Source organism: Triticum urartu, chromosome 4A (assembly GCF_056163025.1).
Source record: "Triticum urartu cultivar PI428250 chromosome 4A, HENAU_Tu73, whole genome shotgun sequence".
Taxonomy (NCBI): domain Eukaryota; kingdom Viridiplantae; phylum Streptophyta; class Magnoliopsida; order Poales; family Poaceae; genus Triticum; species Triticum urartu.
In genome coordinates this window covers 459,479,582-459,489,600 of record NC_141876.1, presented here as the reverse complement: position 1 = coordinate 459,489,600, position 10,019 = coordinate 459,479,582, and the positions used below count along the sequence as shown (strand labels likewise).

The 10,019-nt window shown below is 53.8% G+C and overlaps 1 protein-coding gene across 1 annotated transcript; it reads right to left on the bottom strand.

Moving 5' to 3' along the window:
- Positions 1–4,624: 4,624 nt before the first annotated feature.
- Positions 4,625–7,539, bottom strand: LOC125552091 (ABC transporter G family member 5-like). Its single transcript, XM_048715565.2, has one exon. The coding sequence runs from the start codon at positions 7,260–7,262 to the stop codon at positions 4,872–4,874; it is 2,391 nt and encodes a 796-aa protein (XP_048571522.1). The 5' UTR covers positions 7,263–7,539; the 3' UTR covers positions 4,625–4,871.
- Positions 7,540–10,019: the final 2,480 nt, after the last annotated feature.

Below are 10,019 nucleotides of genomic sequence, written 5' to 3'. Positions count from 1 at the left end.
GGATTAGATAGCAGTTTTTCTATCATACCTGAAGGAATCTCAAAGTAGACATTTTTCATTTTTAGTAGGTTCAATAGGTTGAGGAGCAACTCTTTGCTCTACTGGTCGGGGTGAAGATACCCCGAACAAGCCCATCAGAGGATTACTTTCCATAGTAACAAGTGACAGTAAATTTCAGCACACTATATAAATTTTTCCTTACCAAATTCCACCTACCAAAGGCGCTTCACTCCCCGGCAACGGCGCCAGAAAAGAGTCTTGATGACCCACAAGTATAGGGGATCTATCGTAGTCCTTTCGATAAGTAAGAGTGTCCAACCCAACGAGGAGCGGAAGGAAATGATAAGCGGTTTTCAGCAAGGTATTCTCTGCAAGCACTGAAATTATAGGTAACCGATATTTTTGTGATAAGATAATTGGTAACGAGCAACAAGTAACGAAAGTAAATAAAGTGCAGCAAGGTGGCCCAATCCTTTTTGTAGCAAAGGACAAGTCTGGACAAGTTCTTATATAGAGAAAAGCGCTCCCGAGGACACATGGGAATATCGTCAAGCTAGTTTTCATCACGATCATATGATTCACGTTCGGTAATTTGATAATCTGATATGTGGGTGGACCGGTGCTTGGGTGCTGCCCTTACTTGGACAAGCATCCCACTTATGATTAACCTCTATTGCAAGCATCCGCAACTACAACAAAAGTATTAAGGTAAACCTAACCATAGCATGAAACATATGGATCCAAATCAGCCTCTTACGAAGCAACGCATAAACTAGGGTTTAAGCATTTGTCACTCTAGCAACCCATCATCTACTTATTACTTCCCAATGCCTTCCTCTAGGCCCAAATAATGGTGAAGTGTCATGTAGTCGACATTCACATAACACCACTAGAGGAGAGACAACATACATATCATCAAAATATCGAACGAATACCAAATTCACATGACTACTAATAGCAAGACTTCTCCCATGTCCTCAGAAACAAATGTAACTACTCACAAAGCATATTCATGTTCATAATCAGAGTGGTATTAATATGCATATAGAATCTGAACATATGATCTTCCACCAAATAAACCAACTAGTATCAACTACAAGGAGTAATTAACACTACTAGCAACCCACAGGTACCAATCCCAGACTTGGAGACAAGAATTGGATACAAGAGATGAACTAGGGTTTGAGAGGAGATGGTGCTGGTGAAGATGTTGATGAAGATTAACCCCCTCTCCATGAGAGGATCATTGGTGATGACGATGGCGATGATTTCCCCCTTCCGGAGGGAAGTTTCCCTGGCAGAACAGCTCCGCCGGAGCCCTAGATTGGTTCCGCCAAGGTTCCGCCTCGTGGCGGCGGAGTCTCGTCCCGAAAGCTAGCTTATGATTTTTTCCTCATCGAAAGACTCCATATAGCAGAAGATGGTAATCGGAGGGCCACCAGGGGGCCCACGAGGTAGGGGGCGCGCCCAGGGGGTAGGGCGCGCCCCCACCCTCGTGGGCAGGGTGTGGCCCCCTGGTGAACTTCTTGCGCTCAGTATTTTTTATATATTCTGAAAATGACTTCCGTGAAGTTACGGGACTTTTGGAGCTGTGCAGAATAGGTCTCTAATATTTGCTCCTTTTCCAGCCAAAATCCCAACTGCCGGCATTCTCCCTTTTTATGTAAACCTTGTAAAATAAGAGAGAATAGGCATAAGTATTATGACATAATGTGTAATAACAGTTCATAATGCAATAAATATCGATATAAAAGCATGATGCAAAATGGACGTATCACCGCGTTGCGGGCCGCAGGCAGGAAGTCTGGGGACCCCGTTCCCAGAATACCGACAACCTGCAAATAGCAAGAACAACAAACATGTTGACGTATAATGTGTTGCATAGTCTCTTCCATCAGATCGGTATTTTGGTTGCATTGGCTAGAGCATGCACTTCTACATGGTATCAGAACCAAGAGGTCTTGAGTTTAAGACCCGGCTGGCGCAATTAAATTGCAGCCTACTTTCGGTCCATGTTTAGGCCTGAGGGAGCCACACGTGAGGGGGAGTGTTGACTTGTGCTGCCTAGTCTCTTCCATCAGATCGGTCTTTTGGTTGCATTGGCTAGAGCATGCATTTCTACATGGTATCGGAGCCAAGAGGTCTTGAGTTCAAGACCCGGCTGGCGCAACTATATTACAGCCCACTTTCGGTCCATGTTTAGGCCTGAGGGAGCCACATGTGAGGGGGAGTGTTGACGTATAATGTGCTGCATAGTCTCTTCCATCAGATCGATCTTTTGGTTGCATTGGCTATAGCATGTACTTCTACAAAACATAAATAAAAAACTGCAAAAAAGATCAAAATCGTACCAACCAGAACTGAAATCAAGGAAAGCCAGATCGCTCGTACCAGAAGAAGCGGCAGAGCACCCGTATATGATGGCCAGCGCCAGGAGACGGTGAGTTTCCACAAACTGAAGAACAAAATGGCAGCGGCCGGCCAGGGTACTGAGCACCACGCATAGTACGGCACGCCATGGAAACAGGAAACGAAGAGCAAGTCCACCCCGTCACTCTCGTTGCCACCTCCTCTTCCACCGGCACCGCAGCCTCTACCCCTACTGCCGTTGACCATGCCTCCACCGTACCATAGTCTCCACCGCCCTAGCCAAAAGCGGAAGAACTCGCGGCCGACACCCGACGGGGGTGGTCATGGGTGTGTATAGCACGGCGTATGGATTTGCGGCGGTGGCCACGATGATGGCCGTAGCGAGTATAGGAGCCACCGCTACGTCGCTGCACGGAGGCCTGCCGCGTTGTGGCCTTCGCGCGCACCCCTCACAGGCTGTCGTTGATGGCTCCACGTGGAGGGGAGATGGAGAGCGATGCCGGCTGCTTGCTTCCGGAGATCGTTGGCGTCAGCGTGGTCCGCTAGCAGCAATCGTACGGATATTACGTGCCTGTCCGCCATCGGTGTTCATGGCCGCCACCATGATCTGCACGCACCTCACTCCGGGCACCTTGTGGGCGGTCCGCCGCCAAAACGCAGCCGACGACAGCGTGGACGTCGCCTGGGTTGCCAATCATGGCGAAGACAACGTCAGAGGCCACGTTCACAAAGGCCGGCCGCGTATCCGGCAGTCTTACTCGCTGAGACTCGCGAGGCTGCACACGATAAGAGGAAGTAGGGGAGGAAAGACGGGGGCTGGCCACCGGGAGAGAAGATGGTGGTGGCGATGGGATTGGGAGGTCGGGAGTGTGGGATTTAAGGGATCACGTCGGGAGGCTTTTATGGGCGCATAAAGCGGCGAATCGGCGGCACATGATTTGGCTAGATTCTTTTGAAGAAATAGAGAGAAAAGTACGTGATCACATCATGCATATACCAACGCACACCGCTGCATGCATGCACGTGCCACACCCTACCTAGCTGCATGCACGAATCCACCGCCCGACAAAGAGTCGGTTTGACCTGTAAAAGATCTAGTACCCTAGATTAGACGCGGCCAAAGCGGCACCGATCAGGAGCGACGACGCTTCTAGGTTTAACGATCTAAGGGCATGTACAATAGTTGATAGGACAGTCTTATTTTAAATCTTGCGTGTAATTTAGAGATGACAAAAAAATATATTTACAATGGGTTATATCTTAGCTTTATCTTCAATAACTAGTTATTTTTTAAAATATGGTGAGAGAAATTGTGCTAAGAGATCATCTCTTGTCTTATCTTAAATAAGAAAAGACAAGCCTTTTTTTATGAGTTCTCTCTCCTCCACCTCACCATTTATCCTACATAGCACTCCTAAAATAGCACCATTGTACATGCCCTAAGCGGCACCGAGCCATCGAAGAAAATATACGCAGCCTGGTCAACGAGGTAGGGTGGCCCACACGTAACAGAATTTGCTAGACACATGCACAGAATCAGCAAGCATGTTCAGAAAAATTTCACCGAAAGCCTACAATCACCACAGAAATCTACACCCCAGGAGCCCAAAAAAATACACGTGCCTATACCCCATTAACCGTCGAGTCACTTTCATCCAAGTGGGTGAATCTAGGAGAGAAATCATCCCCGGAAATAGGGGCTTGGGTATGGCATCCGACACTTGCTGCAGTATCTGTTCAGGTTCAAGAGAGTTGCACCGCCTCATTTACTCCAAGCAGCCCCTGCCAGCGAGAAAACAACCAACGATCAGCAAGAAAATAGGCATATCCATACGCGAACATAGCGGAACAACCCTGCTGCAACCATCCTTCCCGCGGGATTTGCTAGTAACATCCTCCAACAATGGAGAGGGGGTGAAACAATGCTCTAGGCGGCGGCGCTAGGGTTTCTGTGGGTGCCAACTTCATGATCTCATCCGCCGAGAATTTCATACATATGGCAACAGGAGCAACGGAGTAGCTACAACTACCAAGGGCTGCCAAGCGTGTTTGTTCCGTGTTTCCATGCATCATGTTGGTAGGATTTGGTTGCTAAGTCGAATTTCTGCTCACCAAACATATGTGTGCTTGTATGCGTCACATCAATACCTTTCCCATCGTTCTTCGTCATAGAGCACACTACGGCACAATCATATCATATACCCAAACAAAGTCGATACCTCTGCACTTAAGTTTCAAAAATATAGAGGCAAGATGGCGGGAAAATCATATTGTCGGACTACAGTTTCAAATTTCAACTTGCCATGATATCGTTACAGCTTAGAAACAAATTTACAGGCAGCAAACATCTCGCTCCCCCATCTTAATCACACGCGGTTAAGTAAAAATCGAAAAAAATGAACAAAGAAAAATTACAGAAGACTGAGAGACAGCCCCATCCCACATTGCTCGCGCCAGTAAAGCCGAGGGATCCAAGAAGATGATCCGCTCGATCACGCGGTCTACCTCCTCTTGTTCCTGCTCCCGAGCAGCAGCGAGATGTAGAAGAGGATGCGGAAGAGGAAGCCCCAGGCGACGGTGATCCAGAGGCAGTCCCACTTGGTGAGGTCGGTGACGGCCTGCTGCTTGAGGAAGTCCGGCCCGGTGGTGATGCACGTCGCCGTGCCGATGTTGATGCCGAGGGAGGAGCTCATGGCCCGCAGCACCCGCACCTTGATCGCCGGCGGCAGGACGGACAGCGGCGTGTTGTCGAACATCTGCACCCCGCGCACGAAGCACCGCCCGGGGTCGCTGAACTCGTTGATCATCACCGCCTCGTACGGGTACTTGACCAGCGACGCGTAGTGGAACCACAGCCAGTACTTGGGGATCCTGTCCCGGTTGATGAAGAAGCCGCTGAAGAGCAGGAAGTAGGCCAGCGTCGACACCACCACGGGGAACCCCAGCTGCACGTTGGTCACCACGCCCGACAGGAACGTCGCGAACCCGCTCCCGGCCCAGAACGACGCCAGCACGATCGCCACGAAGAAGAAGAACCCCTCGGCGCCGCCCGCCAGCCCCACCGCGAAGAACGTGGTCACCGCGAAGGCCAGGGAGAGGACGATGAGCGAGGGGAAGCCGACGATGGTGTGGGAGAGCACGTACGAGGACCGCCGGTACGCGTTGTACGCCGTCTCGCGGAGGAAGATGTAGCGCTCGTTGAGGAACACGGGCAGCGCGTCGGAGCAGGTGTAGAACATGGTGGACATGGCGATGGCGAAGAAGCCCAGCCGCTCCTCCACGCCCTTGGGCGAGTCGTCAAGGCGCCAGAAGATGGTCGCCAGGATGAACCCCGTGATGAGCACCGCGCCCAGGCGGATGACGAAGATCTCCGGCGTGCGCTTCGTGTTGAGGAACGCGCGACGGGTCAGCACCCCCATCTCGATCCAGAACGGGTTCGCGAACTTGGCCACCGCGGACGCCGGGGCGGACGACGGCGAGGGCACCGTGACATTGCCGTCGGTCGCGCCGGACACGAGCTTCCCGCGAGAGATGCTGGCGCTGATGGCCTCCTGAAGAGAGAGCGATGGCTTCCCGCCGTTCCCGTCGTCGGCGTGCTTCATCTTCGGGCCCATGCGCTTCTGCCACGACTTGTTGTGCTCGACGAGGTCGCAGGCCCCGTTCGGCATGGTCTCGAGCTCCCTGACGAGGTCCAGCGCGAACTCCGTCGGGTTCTCGTTGTCATGGATGGGCTTGCCGAAGTCCGAGAAGAAGGACGACAGCGAACCAGGAGGGCCGTAGTACACAGTCTGGCCGCGGGACAGGAACAGGAGGCGGTCGAGGAGGCCGAGGATGCGATAGCTCGGCTGGTGGATGGACATGACCACGACGCTGCCGCTCTGGGCTATGCGCTGCAGCACCTTCACCACCATGAAGGCGCTGGTGGAGTCGAGCCCGGAGGTGGGCTCGTCGAGGAACAGCACGATGGGATCGTGGATGATGTCCACTCCGATGGACACACGCCGGCGCTCGCCGCCCGACACGCCGCGGTGTCCCTCGTCGCCGATGATGGTGTTGGCCGCGTTGCGCAGGCCGAGCTGGTCGATGAGCGCCTGCACCCGCTTCTTCTTCTCCTTGGTGGGGAGGGAGCGCGGCAGGCGGAACTCGGCGGAGAACATGAGCGTCTCCTCCACGGTGAGCATCGGGTACAGGAGGTCGTCCTGCATCACGTACGCCGAGATGACCTTGAGCAGGTTGTTGTCCATGGACTCGCCGTTGAGCGTGACGGAGCCGTGGAGGCTCTCCTTCCTGATGCGGTTGGCGAGCGCGTCGATGAGCGTGCTCTTGCCGGACCCGCTGGCACCGAGCACCGCCATGATCTCGCCCTCCCGGGCCTCCCCGGAGATATTATCCAGCAGCGTCTTCATCCGCGGCGCCTCGGGCTCCGCGTCCCCGCGGCGGAACGGCAGCGCGGGCAGGCAGGGGCCCTTCTTCCTCTGCTTGACGCTGTACGTGAGGTCGGTGAACTTGAGCACGAACGGCAGCAGCGTGCCGTCGCCGACACCGACACCGACACCGGTGAGGCTGGTGTGCTCGCTCTCACTGCCGGTGGAGCCCGGCATGGAGGCTCCGAGCTCGATGGTGTAGTGGGACGGGGACGAGTTGGGCGACGAGGCGTCGCTGCGCGCGTCGTTGACGCGCTTGAGGAGCTGCGCCAGAGTGGAGGAGGACTGCTTGGTCGTGGGCGGGGACGGCTCCGGCGCCATCAAGGCGGTCTGCGGCTGGTGGTGGTGCTGGTAGTGGTGGTGGCCGCCGTGCAGGTGGAGGAGGCCGCTGCGCGGGATATCGTCGGCTTCCTCCATCGGCGACGCCCTCCGGTCGAAGAACGGCAGCTTGTCGACGAACCGCGACATCTTGCTCGGCTCAGCGCTCCCCGCGTATAAATCTAAGAATCTACGCACACTCTGCCGGGCCACCTCGCTGTGGCTGCCGCGGCGAGAGAGAGAGAGAAGGGGAGAGAGAGGTCGATGGAGCTGGTTGGACTCTATGGATCGTACCAGTAACCATTCTTATAGCTCCCCATTTGAGGAGTCAACCCGGGAGGAGCACGCAATCAGATGAGGTTGGCGAGCGAGGGGGGGATCGAGATTGGCGTCTTCGTGGGGCTTCTTGCTGTTTGTTGGATTCGGTTAAGTTGCCGCCGGAGGAATCTGAGCGGGAAACCGGCCGCGGTAGCTTGGGTTTAGGAGGGGGTCAAGAAGGTGGTTGTGGTGGGTGGAGGGCTCTCGCGCTGTGCGCGCCCGCGCGCAAGAAATGGCGCCCAGGTGGTTAAGTGTAGCTCAGCCAAAGCTCACCAAATGGGTAGCTAACGCTGGCTGACACCGCTGGGGAGGTTGGGGGAGGCGGTGTTGGCCAGAGTCAGGAAATGTGGAGGCCGAATTTAAATCAAATGTCAGTCTTTTTGGACTGCCTCCTTGGATGGTTTCGGTTCTCACCGGCAACTTCTCTGCTCTTGCTTTTTTTTTATCTGATATGTTTGTGTGGCACATCATGTTTGGTTTATTGTTTTGCAGTGCTGTAATGTTTACTTAATGCATAAATAATAAGCTGTTGACCTCTCTTGCGATTGCAGAACTAGCAGACACGTTGGGTGCTTGGGTTACTTGGTATCGTCATTATCCATCAATAGCACTGAAAATTCCTGGTAGGTGCAACCAGCAGCCACGAGGTAATTACAAATAACCATCACATTTGGGTCAACTCCTGGGTGGTTGCTTTAAGATTTGCAAAACCACGTGTCATCTGGTCGATGGGGTCTACTGAGATGAAGTGTATGACCAGGTCGTATAAGATTTTCTTTCATGTATTGGGGCTCGCCCGTTTCATCTCGTCGGGTGTGGGGCTCGTCCCTTGGTCTTGGCTATTGGCGGCAGGGTGATCGTCAGGCGGCACTATGACGGCTACACGCGGGCAGGGGCATTAGCCAGGGAGATGGCACGAAGCTTGGAGCGAGTGAGGGAGTCCTGGATTAGGGGGTGCTCGGATAGCCGAACTATACCTTCAGCCGGACTCCTGGACTATGAAGATGCAAGATTGAAGACTCCATCCCGTGTCCGGAAAGGACTTTCCTTGGCGTGGAAGGCAAACTTGGCGATACGGATATGAAGATCTCCTACCATTGTAACCGACTCTATGTAACCCTAACCCTATCCGGTGTCTATATAAACCAGAGGGTTTTAGTCCGTAGGATAACATACACATCAACAATCATACCATAGGCTAGCTTCTAGGGTTTAGCCTCTTTGATCTTGCGGTAGATCTACTCTTGTACTACCCATATCATCAATATTAATCAAGCAGGACGTAGGGTTTTACCTCCATCGAGAGGGCCCGAACCTAGGTAAAACTCCGTGTCCCTTGCCTCCTGTTACCATCCGGCCTAGACGCACAGTTCGGGACCCCCTACCCGAGATCCGCCGGTTTTGACACTGACATTGATGCTTTCATTGAGAGTTCCTCTGTGCCGTCGCCGTCAGGCCCGATGGCTCCTACGATCATCAATAGCGATGCAGTCCAGGGTGAGACCTTCCTCCCCGGACAGATCTTCGTCTTTGGCGGCTTCGCACTGCGGGCCAATTCACTTGGCCATCTAGAGCAGATCGAAAGCTACGCCCCTGGCCGTCAGGTCAGATTCGGAAATTTAAACTACACGGCTGACATCCGCGGGGACTTGATCTTCGACGGACTCGAACCACCGCCGAGCATGATCTAGCTCTGCCGCCGAACAGTGCCCTGGAGGCCGCACCTGCGTCGGCTCCGACTCTTAGTTCGGAGCCAACTGCGTCGATCGAGGATGGGTGGTTGGACGCCACCTCGGGGGCTGTGATCCCAACGGCGGTTGAGCCAAACACCAGCCCCGTACTCTGCGAGACTCGTGACTCCATGAAGCCGGATTCTTCTCCGGACTCCGAACCCTCCGCGCCCCTGCCGATCGAATCCGATTGGGCGTCGATCATGGAGTTCACGGCCGCGGACGTCTTTCAGCACTCGCCTTTCGGCGATATCCTGAAGTCACTGAAGTCTCTCTCTTTATCAGGAGAGCCCTGGCCGGACTACGGTCAGCAAGGTTGGAGTACGGACGATGAAGAAATTCAAAGCCCACCCACCACCCACTTTGTAGCCACTGTCGACGATTTAACCGACATGCTCGACTTTGACTCCGAAGACATCAACGGTATGGACGCCGATAAAGGAGACAATGAAGAACCAGCGCCTGTTGGGCCCTGGAACGCCACCTCGTCATATGACGTATACACGATGGACGCACCAAAAGATGACGACGAGGAGCGGAAGGACGCACCGAAGGCCTGTTCCCTCAAAAAGCAGTCAAAACGGCGACGCAAGCGCCGCCCCAAATCCTGCCTCGACAGAAATAGCGATCACACAGACCCAGCGCTGGAGCAAGGCGAACCGCTGCCGACAACAGCAATCCGGATATCCAAACCGAACAAACAAATCCTATCAGGGATAATGGTCCGGATGACATAACGCCGGACAGGCACCCGGAGTATCAGAATGCCCGCGAAAGGCTCGTTGCCACCGCAAGGAGCCTTAAAAAGCAGAAGCGAAGGCTCAAGGCCGCGCAAAACAAACTCCAATTCAGATGGAGT